This window comes from Misgurnus anguillicaudatus, chromosome 19, assembly GCF_027580225.2.
Source record: "Misgurnus anguillicaudatus chromosome 19, ASM2758022v2, whole genome shotgun sequence".
NCBI lineage: Eukaryota > Metazoa > Chordata > Actinopteri > Cypriniformes > Cobitidae > Misgurnus > Misgurnus anguillicaudatus.
The window spans coordinates 34,635,327-34,651,694 of NC_073355.2; the positions used below are offsets into that span (position 1 = coordinate 34,635,327).

The 16,368-nt window shown below is 36.1% G+C and overlaps 2 protein-coding genes across 2 annotated transcripts in view; one reads left to right on the forward strand and one right to left on the reverse strand.

The window, feature by feature from the left end:
- Window positions 1–1,361: 1,361 nt before the first annotated feature.
- On the reverse strand, window positions 1,362–15,185 carry csf2rb (colony stimulating factor 2 receptor subunit beta). Its single transcript, XM_055194579.2, has 13 exons — window positions 15,044–15,185; window positions 13,057–13,186; window positions 12,798–12,967; window positions 12,573–12,724; window positions 11,756–11,903; window positions 8,155–8,281; window positions 7,914–8,074; window positions 6,255–6,379; window positions 5,993–6,167; window positions 5,800–5,896; window positions 5,641–5,710; window positions 5,278–5,372; window positions 1,362–3,903 (listed from the first exon to the last, which is right to left on the reverse strand). The coding sequence occupies exons 1-13, from the start codon at window positions 15,141–15,143 to the stop codon at window positions 3,414–3,416; spliced, it is 2,040 nt and encodes a 679-aa protein (XP_055050554.2). The 5' UTR covers window positions 15,144–15,185; the 3' UTR covers window positions 1,362–3,413.
- Window positions 15,047–16,368, forward strand: part of pvalb6 (parvalbumin 6) — a 71,587-nt gene continuing 70,265 nt past the window's right edge. Inside the window, exon 1 of the mRNA XM_055194609.2 lies at window positions 15,047–15,182. The gene's annotated coding sequence lies outside the window, so the exon portion shown is untranslated. The remainder of the gene's footprint in view (window positions 15,183–16,368) is intronic.

Consider the following 16,368-nt stretch of genomic DNA (forward strand, 5'->3'; position numbering starts at 1 on the left):
TTCCTAATAATCCTTTAGGTGAATGTATATGCTTGGTTTACATAAGACCTTAGATATAGTGTTTAGTTTACACATCTCATAATAAAAGAATACAGAAAAAAAGCTTACTTTGAAGAGTTAAACTACTATTTTTGTAAATAGAGTATATTCAAAATATAAATATACAGGTTTTTTTTATTATTTACTATTGACTAGTGTTTTATGTTGATTTAAAAAATATATATATATTTCAAGTAGGCCTTATTTTTTATTTATACCAGGTCAGTATTATAGGCTAATAAAGCTATTTTGATGCTTTTTAAAGGTGTATTATACAAAATTCTGTCAAAATCCTGTGTAAATCCCACGGTTGCATAATGGTCTCGTAACACCATAGCCTCCAAACGCCTTAAAGACTTTCCTGTTTACCTACAACAAACCAAAAGGGACACATTGTCCACCAAGAACACACACTCTCTCTCTCCTTCTTGCTTAAACAATGGACCTTAAAAAAAAATCTATGAAAATCATCATCTAAAAGAGCGTTGCTTGTATCCTTTATGATGAAGGAAATCCCATTGCAACAAGCTTATTTTAAAAACTAAGATGGGAGACAAGGCTAGAAAAATTAAGAGATCCACGACGGTTGCTGAATGCTTCCTGAGAAAGCAGCTGGCTAGGCAGTAAGACAGCTTATTAGGCTTAAGTGATTGAATCTTTAGTTTTAAATGTTCATATAATAACAACAGTCATACAATAGAGCAAGCCAACATACAGTAAGATACAAAGTGGAGCAGATGAGTGAAGATAAATCATATCTACTCTGTGTGAAACTGATGATACAGACATACTCAGTAAACTGCAGCTTGCCAAAAAACACATGTGCAAGAAAGCAGCTCACACATCACAGAGAAATAAATATGACTTTGGACCATAAATCCTTATAAATAAGTCATAAGTCACACATGTACAGTACTGTGCAAAAGTCTCCAGACTTGTTGTTTTAGAAGTTTTAATGTCCATCCATATTTATTTTACAGTCTATTTTATTAAGACACAAACAGACAATACAAGAAATATGTACAAAAAATAAATAATTACATTTCCATCACTAAATATCTTCTTAAGCATCGTCTGTGTTTAGTGAGACCTCCCGGTAAATATCTTGAGCGTTTTTGAGCAGAATGAAGTAAGAAGACAAATTTCTTTAAAATTAGAAATTAGGATTTAATTAAGGTTTAAGAGATCCTGCAGTTTCCTGCTATTGCTCAAGTGGAAGGGGAGTTTACCCTAAAAACTTGACACATCAGTTTACATTTTTATACAGTTTTTAATACTATATACACATTTCCTGTATTTTCTGGATTCTGTATTATATTAAAGAAACTGAGAAATAATTATATATGATCACTATAACATTTCAAAAACAACAAACCTAATTTTGGCATGGTGGCCTAAGACTTCTGCACAGTACTGTATATTTGTAGTAATAGCCAATAAAATAAAAAATATTTTATGCCAGAAATCATTAAGTAAAGAGTCCATGAAAATATTTTGTAAGTTTCCGTAAATATATAAAAAATGTATTTCATTATTATCATTAATATCATTCGTAATATGTGTTGCTAAGGACTTCATTTGGACAAACTTTAAAGGTGATTTTCTCAATATTTAGATTTTTTGCTGGCTCAGATTCCAGATTTTCAAATAGGCCATTTATTGTCCTATAACAAACCATACATCAATGGAAATCTTATTTATTCAGCTTTTAGGTGTAAATCAAAATGTAAAAAAATTTACCGTACGACTGGTTTTGTGGTCCAAGAGCATAAATGGCTATAATACAGACACTGCAGATGAAGATTAACGTTAATAAAATCTTTAATTCTTGTTAAAAAATACTGTAGGTAAAGATAATTTACAATCACACTTATTAAACAAAACAAAAAAAATCTAGCTTTAATTATAAACAGCAACAAACTTGACCAATTATTTAAATAGGTTTTATAAATGAGAAAAAACATTGTGATGCATTCTGTTGTTTCTACCCATGTGAAAATAAAGTACACTTCCATAATGTACTTAAAGTGATCTTTTTCGTGCACTAATTTTGTACTTAAAATGTATTCTTTAGTTCTTTCTAAGATAATCTTAGAGAACATGTAAGTGTATACTTATATGTGCTATTTTGAGACACCATAATGTGCTATGTATTTCGCATCCACTTTTAGTTAACGCGTAAATTTAAGTTTACTACAAGTGGTAACTAAATACATATTTTTTAAATACAGATATAGCACATTTTAGTTCATAATTATGGGGCCTCAAAATAGCACAAATAAGTACATTTATGTTCTTAAGATTAAACTAAAAATAGTGTTAAAGTTTTAGGCAAGAGGATTTTAGATTTGGTTGTCATAACACTCTTTTTGGTTGTCATAACACTCTGTGCAATTGAGCCCGAATCTCATACAGCATTCTAGTAATGTAAGCCAAAATGCTAAATTTAAAACTTTAATCTTTCGTTTTCTTAAAAGTATTAAGTTTACAAAAACCTAAAATAGATACCACACCAAGGAACAAAACTGAATGCAGTCTGTATGCATCTTAAGCAGTTCAAGCTGCAAAAAATAAAAAATGTAAAAGTGTAAGACTGTACAATTATTGCAATGATATTTACGGCTTAATTTACATGTATTAAGCGCTTTTCACAGTTTGCAAATCAGCTTTACAAAAGGACACAATGTGGAACACACATGAAACACAACTATTCAAAAAATAATACCAAAAAATACATTCATCGTCAACTAATGCATTATTCACTCAAACTCTAGCTGTATACAGCGGACTGACTGGCATTTCTTAAACATTCACTTTATGCAACACTGTCATCTATTGGCCAGACCTTGTTACAGGATAACTGCTTGCACTTCGTAAAATGTCCTTCTTGGGTCTATCAAGTCTTTAAAGTCGCAATGACATTGAAATTAAAAACGTTTTACAAATTACTCATTTGTGAGCTTCATTCTTTTTTTTAAATTCACGTGCCCTCAAAATCCTTAATCAAAAACACAAATCTCTCTTTACTTACGGTCAGAACAGATTGCAGTGATTAGCAAATAGCAACATGAGCCAACTTCAAACTGTCCAATCAGTTCTTGATAAACGAATTCAAGTCCAGCCCTACATTTTTTTTCATTTCAAAAGCCATTTCACTTGGATATACGTCAAATTAAGACAACCACTACTTTGGTTTTATGCCGACTTAACCATATTCATTATGCGCATGGATACAAAGGGACAGTTTGGATAAAGCAAACATCTGAACCTGTTTTGTTCAATATCATGGCACGAAGGCACTTCCAAGCCCTCACCTTCAGTTGGGTCGTTGGGCTCCTCTTATTAAAAGTTTTTTTGCAAACCAAAAGTCATCGTTACGTTCCAGGCTGTGACAGCGCCACGTATCCCTTTGGCTCTGATTGGATCATGCCAACACATGGCATCATGAAATAACCTGAAGGATGAGGGTGGACAATACCCCCCTGATCTAATCTGGGGGTGTATGCCGGGGGTTCATCTGTTGGATTATTGGTCGAGCTGTCGACATGGGTGGGGTCTCGAGTTACTGACATGGTGGTGGGAGGAGTCACGACATAGCCTCCATTTATTGCACCAGAATTGTTAGGCGTTCCACACATGCACCCGTGACTTTCATCGGAATACACATCGATGATTTCCTCCTGATCGCAGGAATCCTCACAGCACAGAATATAGGGTCCGCTGAAGCTTATTCCTGAATGGTCCGGGTACATGCTCTCGCCCACATAGGAGTGTGCGTGGCTCGTTTCATCTGGCCATCCTTTTTTGAGGGTAGCATTTGAAATCACGTCCTCACTGTAGAACAAAAGTGGATCCCCAGAGACACTACGAATCAATGTGTAAAAGAGAAACACGATCAAAACCAAACATCAATTTTTACATCAATTTACATATATTCCACTTCTTTGTTAAGATTTAGTTTAAATGCTCTATCATTTGTAAGTCGCTTTGGATTAAAGAGTCTGCCAAATGAATACTTGCGTATGTTAAATGGGACATTTCACAAGACTTTTTAGGATGTAAATTTCCACTTTGTAGGTGTGAGCAAAAGTGTCTTTTAAAATGCAAATGAGCTGATCTCTGCACTAAATGGCAGTGTCTTGTTGGATAGTGCAGATTGAGGGGTAGTATTATCCCCTTATGACATCACAGGGGGAGCCAAATTTCAATGACCTATTTTTCACAAGCTTGCAGAGAATGTTTTAACAAAACGTGGCTACTTGGTTGACCTTTTTCACATTTTCTAGGCTGATTGAAGCACCGGCGACCAAATTATAGCAATTAAACATGGAAAATGACCTTATGTACCACATACAGGGTTCCCACACCTTACTGTAGTTGCCTTCAAAATCAAGGACCTTTCAAGGACTTTCCAGGTCCAATACCCTCAAATTCAAGGACTAAATGTGGGGACACATTTCAAGTGAGAGCAAGGTTACGTTGTGTTACCTTATAAGATACATTGTTACAGTTCCCTTTCGAGGGAACTCGCGCTGCGTCACTGCGGTGACACTTTGGGCACGCCTCCAGGGGTAAGTGCGTCTGAATGTGTATATCAAATTCAACCAATGGTGAGACTTAACGACAAAGACAGGGTGATGCAGGAGCTAGGAAGTATTTCGCTAGCTGAAATATTGCCAAAGACGGTGTTACAGGGACGCAGGAAGTATGGCAAGGAAGACGCAGCGTCTCATTCCCTTATTAGGGTACAACAGTTACATACGTAACCCGAGATGTTTTTCATGTGTCAAACACAACTATGCAAAAAAGCATTTTGGTATGAATCAACATTCGCATACAGAAGATATAAGCATTTAAAGCGAACAGTTTAGCACATGTGCTTAAAAAGTCTAGAATTTTGATGATATTATCCTACACTACACAGGAAATAATATGGATTTTTTTCCCAGAAATCTTCTTGCATAAAATAGATTCAAGCACTTTCAATGACCTGTATCTATGTATATATATTTTCAAAAACTTCCCAAAGCCTTGAATTTCCCCCCCAGATTCACAAACTTTCAAGGATTTCAAGGACCTGTGCTGTGGGAACCCTGCACGTAATGATGGTACCTTAATAATACTAAAATAATATTCTGGTGTCCTTTTAATAGAACTTAATTACATTCATTTACCAAAAACATTGTCATGTACATTATTTGTGAATGTAAACTGAGGATGTGTGTGTTGAGATGTTACCTGCTTTTGCAGATACTGATATTGTCTGTTGCCTGTATGACACACATTGAGGTCTTCTCTTTCTCGCTTTGGAGATATGGCCATCCAGAGGAGGACTTTTCCAATAGAAAGGAAAAAAGATAATTTTTATTTATTTATTATTATTTCTTAACACCATTCAGGCATCTAGTTAATCTATACACAGTTAGTCTACACAAGTTGGATGGCGAGAACCTCCAGACTCCATATAGACCCACTGTGCTATCCATTGACCCACTGTGCTACCCCATATGTTTGAATAAAAACCATAGCTTTCTAAGGTAACCAGGTGTATTTGGAAGATATATTGGAAGATTAAAAAAAACAATGTCTGTAAAGATCCACCTTGATAATTCCCTCCATCACTTTGCTGTGTATGGGTGATGGAATTGATCCCTTCCATAATTCAATCTTTCTGTTATGAGACATAAACACAAAAACAATAATGAACAAATAACACACAAACAAATGTGTACTAGTATACATGATGAACAGGTGTTTTACCTGTGAAAGACCGGAAGGGCGTTGTACAAAACTATGAAGATCACAGCCACGAACAGACTAATCAATATGTAGATTATGGTGGTGACAGACCAAGAAGCTACAAACACACACAAAAAATGTAAATATGTATTATATATTGAGTTATATTGATCCTGTTAATATATTCCCAGATATAATAAATGCAGAGTATTACCTGGACCTGTGGTAAACCTTTTTGGCCGTGACCATTCGGATGGCCGACCACTGTAGGGACTATCTTTAGATGAAAGCACTAATCTGATCTGGGCCTCGTAATGAGTTGAAGGATCTAGAGAGCTTGAAGGAATCTCAAACCCTTCATTTCCAGTTAGGTTATAGAGCATTGATGTCTACAAAAAGAAAATCACGATAGAGATAAGTTACTGTTGCATGCTTGCGAAACAGATCGGGAGTGAAGGACAGATAACATTTAGTACCTCACTGTTTGAGATTTTCAGCTGGACAAAGTATTTTATGAGATCAGTCCAATTTATAGACCAGCTTAGACGGAAAACACCATCTCTCTCTTTCACCTGCACGGGGGCGGGTTGTGGAGGGTGAACTGGAAAACATAAATGTACTGTTACAGGTCTGGAGCAGAAGCTGTTAAATTAGTTTAACAATAGTTAAAGTGGATCTGATAAAGCATCTTAAGCATTCTTTAAAAATGACATATCATGAAAATCTTTTTCCATGTTTAAGTGCTATAATTGTGTCCCCAGTGCTTCTATCAACCTAGAAAATGTAAAAAAGACAGACTGATCTCACGACAAGTCGTGTTATAGTCACGAAAAATTTGATCAATTTATTCATATTGATGCCATGAAATTCAGCTTTGAGCACGTATGTCTTTTTCGTGTCAGTGGCACAAATTTCTATAAACTGTTTTTAGTGTCGGTAGCACAATTTCCTTTTTGTGTTCATTTTATGTATTGTTTTCTCATAGTTTTTTTCCCACTTTCTTACCATTGTCACTTGGGGTTGGGAAACCAATACATGAAAGTACATCCTAACCCAAACCCCAAACGACAATGATTTAAAAATAGGGGGGAAAATGAGAAAACAATACATAAAATGCCACGGACACAAAAAACTATTTTTATAAATTCGTGTTAAATGACACAAAATAGACATTTGTGCTCAGGGCACAAAACAGCTGAATTCATGACGAATTTGTTTTTTCGTTATATAACACAAATTTCCGTGAGATCATGTTGGATAAAGAACAACCCAGTAACTTAGTTTTGGTAAACCATTCTCTGCAAGCATGTGAAAAAATAGGTCATTGAAATTTGGCTTCCCCTTGTGAAGTCAGAAGGGGATAATACCGTCCCTTAATCTGCACTATACAGCCACGGCACTGCCATTTAGTGCAGAGATCAGCTCATTTGCATTTAAAAGGACACAGACAAAAACGGCACATTTTTGCCTATATTTTTACCTCCATAGTGGCGTTTTAACATGCTGAAATAAATTATCTATATAATATCTTGAGCTCTGGGGACACCAAAGATTTATTTTGACATCTTAAAAAAAGTCTTGTGAAATGTCTCCTTTAACATGATTGAATACATTGTATATTGTAAGTTATATACATAAAAGATATCACTTAAAGGTAAGTAAATATTAAGTGAATTTCCAATGTTGTGTGTATTATTTCCTTGAAATTCATTCAAATATTTCAGCCTTGAAAATACGGTTTTCATGGTGTTGTTAAATACCCAAGTGCCTTGAAATGACATACGCCTTGAAATGTAATGCTTTGTTTGATAAAATTTACACAGATTTACTCCCCTTATTTTAAAGTAGCCAATAGTGGGTATTTTGCATTACAGCTTTCTATATGATGAGAAAAAAAAGTGCAAAGAGATTTTAAAAAAAAGTGAGAGACTGAATCTGAAGGGTTATATCTTCAAAACACATATTTTTCCGGTGTTTTGAAGCATATTAGTTTATAAATATCTCTTTATACTTAAATCCAAAAACTTTAGATTTCTTGGAGACTTCTGGGTCACTGAATTTCACCCAAATGATATTTAATGTTCCTCCTACACACTAGATGGCAGCATTGCATTCAATTATTCTCAGACACTCACCGTTTTCTGAAGTCCTGAATGTTTTTGAGTTGTACACGGGTCTCAGCTCAACTGTTAACCCGTAAGGGTCATTTGTGTTTATAGAACAAATAAACTCCGTTATCCCAGCATCTCTCGGCTTTACCAGAGGATTTGGACAACGCCTTGATGGCCTGGGGACTCTTAAAGACAGAAAAACTTAATAGTTAGTGTCAATTACAGTTAAAAGTCAGTTAAAGTTCATTGTGGGGGCTGTACTCACTGACTGCTATCATTGTGACTGTACCACAGATGATAAGATATGAAGTGAGAGTTGACTGTCTTCATCTGCCAACTGCACGTCACGTCCTTTTCTCCTTTTATCTCACACTGCAGATTAAAGACTTCATCTAAGAGCAAGAACGAACAAAACAAAGACATTAAGCAAAGGTGGGTAGTAACTTGCTACATTTATTCCGTTAAATTTACTTCAGTAACGTAACATTTTAGGATACTTTAATGAATAAACGTCAGTGGCGGACACGCGCATTTTCAAGTATCTTTACTTTATCAGATTTTTTTTATTTTTTTACTTTACAACGGTTAAAATCTAAACATAATACTCTTTACACCAATTATGTAATTAAAACATATCGTTCCTCGTTACTTCTAACTACTAAAAATAAGACGCGATTCGTGAATGAGTTTATTTTTTAAAGAGCACCCATTGTTCGATTCACGTTTTTAAATTTCCTAATAAGTGTGTATTAGTACATGTTAAGCAAAAGGTACAAACCCCATAGTAAACAATACGTCTCCAACGTAAATCTCTTTTATTGGACTACAACAAACACACGGATTGTAGGCAACAGTTTACTTCCTGGGATTGTTGATGTAGACAAGATCGACATTATCACAATTCTTCCCGCTTTGGACGTACAGACTGTAAGTTAACTTCTGTTAGCATTGCATTGTGACTGAATCCTTCAAACATGGTAAGGAGCGTCACATTTTCGGCTGACCTCAGAGGTATTCAGGCCAATCACAACGTACAGATTAGCTGGCCAATCAGGGACACAGACTGTTTCAAATCCGCGTGTTTCAGGAAGAGAGTGAAATCTAGAGCTACAAAATGTACGTATGTGGAAAATAATGTGTTTTTTAACCATAAACCACGCAAACACATTTTATTATACCAAATACACAAAATAAAATTTTTAGCATTGAAATAGGTGATCTTTAAAATCATTTACTTTTAATGTATGTGGCAAACGATTTTATCCAAAACGCCTTATAGTGAGTTGGATGTGAAAGCGTAGAAATAAAATAGCGTAGGATTGTGAAATGGCTCTATCAGCATGGTTATGATTAGGCAAGGCATGAGGCCACACCACAAGCAACCACAGCCATGCTAATATAGAGGCACATCACACAACAATGAGGGTTATATTAAGTTAACGTAACAGTTCAACGGCTATCCAGTGATTGCTGGAAAATCACTAAGGTTAGTTGTATGGCTGGACGGAAAAGTGCACTCAGTACTCTAAATATAAAGACATAATATATAAATACGAAGTAACTTTCAAATACGAAGTAAAATCATTCACTTGCTTCCCTGTTGACTCGATGAGGTACGAGTAAATGTCCATGTAAGACACCTCTTGCCAATAGGGAGTTGTTACACAAATTTGACGCTGGGAGAATGAAAGGGATATGTTTTTATTTTGACCAAATTAAATGTGTTAATGTATCTTTGGCGCTCTATGGCAGGCAGGGTGGACAGATAATTACTCAACATATTTAATCTGAGTGATTTCATAAGTTATTTACGCCTGCCGGCTGTGTACGAACGTTGCTTTGTTCCGCTATTTTGAATGGAAGTCCATGGAAGGTCTAGTCTGTTTACCCCCAAAAGTGGGCGTGAACCTGTTCAGAGACATTCTATGACGTTGCGCCGGTTGTGCGTATGGCTTTGAAAAATGAGTTTGTGAAGCAGTCACCCAGCACTAATAAGGGTTTCTGTGGTAATACTGGTGGAATTGCATGGCTAGAAATTGCTCAGCCAATCAGATTCGAAAACCAGAACAAACTGTTTTATAAACATTTGTATTATGTTCCCTAAGAACAACATGCCACGTTAACACCATTATCTGCCATTTGATTTATTTAAATGATGCCCAACTAACAAATTAGCCGAAATGTCTCTCTTGTTGAGGATAATGCTGCATACACACCAAACGTGAAGCATCGCGTTCCTCACTCTAGATTACTCAATGTAGGTTTCTCAATGAATTACAGTGAAATGCTGCAACATCCAAAAGCCAGAGGGCGCTCTCATGCAAAAAACTAAATATGTGCCGCAGAAGAAGAACCATTTACACACGCATCTCCAGGAAATGGCTTAAACATATATTTATATTGCTGTTCTTCAAACCTTTTCAGGTATTTTAATGATAATAAAGAATATATATTATGATTTTGTTTGGCGAGTGTTGCTTTTTCAAATGCATTATAAACGACTCAAACTAACAGTGATTTCAGATTGATAAGGACTTCTTACTGATCAAAAGCCGTAGTACATGAAAACGCTGTGCATAATATCGGTTAGAGATTCAGAATTTTATTGGGCAGGTACAGTATTATCAGTGTGTATCAGCATTTTTCATCCCATCTCTTTTTTCAGCTCGAGTTACGCAAACTTGTGCGAAGACATGTTTATGGCGAATATCGTGTGGTTTCGCTGTATCTTCGTGTCATTCGCATCGTCCCATGCCAGTTTGCATCCATTTGCATTGACTTTGCATCTAATCTACTCGTTTAATTCGCATTTGGTGTGTATGCCCCATTTCATAGAAATTCCTCCTTTAGAAATTACCGCCAGAAAACGGCCCAATCTGAAAAACGGATACATGTTACGTAAAATGCATCTCACTCACCCCCACTCTGATTCAATTCCCTCCCCTTCCAAATAATTAGCATACATCCGGCCTCTTGCCTCCAACTGGAAGTAAATTTCAACAGTGTTCGCGAAGTTCAAGGCCAAATGGAGAGTCGCGTTCTGAGGTGTGCTCTTTTATCTGTAAAATTTTGTTCTGTCTGTGTTCTGAAGACGGTGATGTTTACATTCTTTTGAGTGCTAAAATGAGGTTGCCAGTTAAGACCGAAGGGATGCTAAATAGGTGCAAACCACGTGTATAAAATCCCCCACCCTATAGCTTTCTGAGAGAGGTTTTACAGACCCAACCAAAATTTTGTTGTCTACATGTCACATCACAGAACAAGAATAAATACCCCATTCAATCATTCTATGTCACCTTTAAACACAGAGCTTATTTTTTGGCGATAATCCAAAAGTCTATGGGAAAAGTGTATAGGCTTTTGAGAGGGAACCAGTGTCCTACTAACTTCTGGGTTGGCCTACAAAATGTGTCATCCCTGCGCCATTGTCAACATTACTCAAACAGTATTGATATGAAGAAGAGATAACAATAATAATGGTATGAATTATTAATTAACATACATTTAGAAGACGGTAACAGTGATTTGAATTGAATGTTTACTTGATAAACGTTGCTAATGCCTAAACGTTATACATGAGGAGCTCAGATGCAAAAGCCACTAAACGCCACCTCTGTCAAAAATGAGATAATGATATTAACCGAATGCTCTCGGGCTCGACATGTATTATACATTCGTCCAATACTTTTGCTTCAAATCCGCTTAATCCCGGCCCTTAGGCCATTTAGAAATACCGGTTTGCTGTCAGAATTCATTAAGAGTCTAATAAAAAATGCTAGTTTACAAGAAAACATGTCAGATGCACTTAGAAGATTTCGCATTTGAGCTCTTCATATACAGATTACTATAAATAAAGTTCATCGCACCATCTTGGGATCTCCAGGACACTAGTGGGCTCCAGTTGCTCCACATTCCTAAAGGACCTCGGGCCCTCACTCTGGCTTGGTAAAGGTAACCTGGCAAGAGTAGTTGCTTCTCGATCATATACTTAGATTCATTGCCATTATACACAACCTGTCGAGAGAGAGAGAGACAGAGAGATTATATCATATTTAATCTGTAAATACAGCAGAAAAACTATTACATAGCCAATTTACTGTGGCAATGTGCTATTTGGAATATAGCCATTCATTTTTTGACAAGTGAACTGACTATTCTGCATGTGACACATGCCCACCTACTGAACACTATCACTTGCACTCAAAGGTACATACAGTACACACAAATACACATTTAGTATCTTTCCAAATCTTCACAGCAGATCTGTATTCAGTTTCAAAATGCTAGTGTAGCTCTTTCATGTGGAAACCTTATCTTTTGTGGGAATCTTAAAGTTTGTGGTTATATTGCTGTTTTCTTAGAATGGCAGATTGAAGTAGATCTTAATATTGTGATCTACTGTGAAACAATTGCAGTCTGTAGCTATTGTAGTGCACCGGATATCCACAATGTTTCCTTTCAAAGTTCTTATCAGAATATGTTTGGGTATTTTTGTGAAGTCCTGATACTGTTTATGGCTTAGTACTGTGGAGGTCTGTTTCATGAATTTCAATTTTTTTATGTTTGGTCATCCTCCTGTTCTATGATGACATCACAGTCCTCAAACTTGCGAACCTAGACTTTTCGTATGGTCTCTGATTTGTGGATTTCTCTTTGTGTGCTTGTATGTCTGTGTGTACTCACAGTCCAGTCTTGGCCAGATATGCGGTACTGAAGCTGATACGTGAGCGTTGCTGTAATATTTGAGGATGCAGGATACGGGCTTCTCCATGACACCACATGACCTGATCCATTAGCCATTTTCTCAGTCAAGTCAACCGGGGCCAGAACTTTTCCTGTAAGCACACATAAAGAGCTGTATAACACTTTTCAGACCAAAAATGCTTTTGAACACAAACACACACTCACCATGCTTGGCTACAATGAGAGACAGTCCTCTTGATTTACAGGATACATTGAAGTAGACTTTGTGATCGATTTCAAGGGTAAACATCGTAGTGTTGTAGCGACAACTGTGAGAGATCTTTCCATTGGATGAAACAACACCAGGTCCGAGAGAAACACATAGTGCTTCTTCACTACAGAGAGAGAGAGAGAAAAGAGAAAAACATTTCTTTCTCTTGCAATGATCAATAGCAGTAATAAATTCTTCTTTGTTTTCACCCACTAAGAATCCCAGGAAAGGAGTGAGGAGTTTTCTGCGGCTTGTGAATGAATGAGTGGATCTTCTTCCCACGTGCATTGCACATGGGTCTCATAGTCATTGTAGCACTGCAAAGAATCCATCACGGGTGACACTAAAACAAAGGTCAAAGGTCAGTATTGACGATAATGAAATTGGATCGTAACTGAAATGCACTGAATGAAGTAAATAAGGACGGATGTTGTTGAGCTCCAAAAACATGAAACCGTGAAGTGGTCACCTTTGAGCTCTGATGTGGGCTACCTCAACCTCAAAAATTTTGTTTTTTGCTAGATTTTTAATGTCAGTGTATGTATATTTGGAATATGTTTATTAAGATACATAAAGATTATCTGATAACCTATTTTTATTGAGGCCCACCCAACAGTCAGTTTCTGGCTGTCACCCTGTCTTGTTTTGAAGCTTGACTGCATTTGTCCTCATTTATTTTATTAGCATGTAAAAAGTGCATGCATTTTTTTTAGTGATGCACCGATGTATCGGCCGCCGATATTTATCGGCCAATTTTTGATGAATTTGAAACCATTGGCATATCGGCAATAGCACGAGAAATGCAGATACCAATTGTTTATTAATTAACTACATAAAGAAATCCATTATATGTAAAAAATGAGTTAATGTTGTTAATAAAATAAATGCTGAATAGCAAAAAAAATAGTCTTATTATATTTGTTTTAGCTTAATTTGTGCCTCTCTTATTATGTTGGTCAGTTGAATGTTAATTAGATCAAATCCATGTTCAGTAAAAATAATTTGATGCAGAAATAAACTAGCTAATAGACCAACTGTGTATTATTGTATACAAGTGTTTAATATCGGTATCGGCATCGGTATCGGCCAGAAGTTGTCTGTTTAAATCTGTATCGGTATCGGCCCAAAAAAAAAAAAATCGGTGCATCCCTAATTTTTTTCTTTAAAATGTTATACAAATCATAAAAGTCATACAGATTTTTATAAGTAGAAAATAAAAGATTTTTTTTGACTGAACTTATTATTTAAAACACAGGGACTATATGCAATTCTTTATGCATCTAAAGCAGTGGTTCTCAAACTGGGGGACGCTAAATGGTGACGGTGGGTCCCCAGTTTTATGACATTTTATAAAATACATTAATTCATCATGAATTCTGCATAATTAAACCTAAAAAATGTAAGCCTACTAACCAACAGCACTACTTTGTATCATTTAAAATGTTTTGTTGGGGGCGCACGCTGAAAAAGTTTGAGAACCACTCATCTAAAGTAACTTAAATAATACCTAGTTCATGCAAAATTTGGTTACCATGGCACACATATTTACACAAATTCATAAATACTGCAATTTGCAAACTAATAACAGCAGGTGCCTTTTACATTAATGCATTTGGCGATGTTTTTATCTCAACATGTACGTACGCATATTCCTGGGGTTCGAACCCATCACCTATACACTTCTAAGGCAATACTTTACCAATTAAACTACAAGAACACTTTTAACAACAAGATTTTAACATTATAATGATGAATTTGTTTACCAAATGACAAATTCATCAGAAGACATCTTTAGTGTCTCACACACATCTGACTTCAGACGGGAACATCTAGATGCTTGCTAGACTTTCCCTGGGCTTACTGATCTGTTATTTTTAATTGGCTAAACTTAAAGTTGACAAAAGGGAAATTTTAATTTCAAGATTAGTTAGAAATGGTATTTTAAAATGAAACTGTCAAGGCAGGTTAACACTACCCACACTAAACTGAGTCCTATTTACAATTCTTGCCAGTAAAAGTCTTTATTGACCCTGTGGTGGGGTTAAGAGTTTTAGTTAGGATAAGTATATGAGTCTTTGATAAGGATCGCAAATAAATTATAGAAAGTCTTTTTGATGGACGCAGTCCTGAACTACAGAGGATTTACAAAAATAAACAAATAAATGTGATAATGTATAAAATCCTTATCGTTCTCTCTCACCAGTCCCAGGTTTGGCATCATGAAGTGGGCATTGGTCAGCTGTGGTGGTCCTGACCAGCAGAGCAAACACGTTCATATGCAGCGTCCAGATGAAGAACATTGTGAATGGGATGAAAGATCAGTGGTCAGGGAGACACAGGTGAGTCTTGCGGTTCTTTTCAGGATGCCTGAATGTTTGGAAATAATGAGATGAAATGGAAGAACAACATGCATTAAAAGCTTGTTGAGCTAATAAATGGCACTTCCTCAAACACAAAGACAAAGATCTACTTTAAGACACTTGCAAGCATCTGTGGTTGAGATATTCACACTGCTTTTAAACTCTAAACTTCCTTCCCCTTTACTACACTTCCCACACCAACAAACACGCATAGATTCTTTTGTATAAAATAACCAAAAATAAAATTATTTAAGTAAATGAAATAATAAATTATTATTTTGAAAACATAATAAAAGCTATATGCAGTATTTTCAAAAAGTATGCTTACTGTTTGCAATAAAAGTCCAATTCCACGCAAATCCATCTTAAAGCCGGCTAGCTTTTATTAAAAAAATCCGAATTCGTCTTTTAATCAAAGGAACAGATCAGGGGATCGATGCGTTACATGATAAACGCTCCTACAGATCTTCATGCGGATGTTGAAAAGATTCTCATACGATAACGAAACGTGTCATACGTGAGAGACTTATGAAATTTTTTGGGGTAAACATGACCACCCACCCCTAACCCACTGGTAAGCTACAGTAAGCACAGACCGAGAATGTCGCGCGTTTTCTCGCAACTGCCAGGAAACTGTAAGGAAAGGGATTTCCCTCATCTTGAAAGCGTCTGAGGGGTGTTGGGGGAGAAATGAGAGTACAAGCTGAACTAAAGTTGAAGTTCTTGAAGAAATGTATTTTGAAACGTCTTGTGTTTTAAAAGTTGATGTCGGTGTCACTTTTTATTCAGTTTAAGGTTTCATTCAGAAGTTGAGCGGTGTAGGTTAGGTTTGCTATTTATAGTTACGGTAAAGTCCGTGTAGGTGAACGAACTCGAGGGAAAAAGAAAGTAAAAAAGGTTTTAACTCGCATTACGTTCCTATGGTGAGACAAACGTGGCAAATCTTTCCAGTATTTAGCTACACTATGCGTGCACTGAAAAGAATCAGTGTTTAATTTTTTATTTTAATTTTGTGTTGTTTCCAAAGCCAACCTTATGCCATAACAACACAAATCTTTAGGTATTATTTAGATTGATTTATAATAGAAACCAGGATTAAAAACATCTTTTACAGTTGCATATACACTGGAGGTCTACTGTACCATGTTGGGTTTTGAAACTGAAA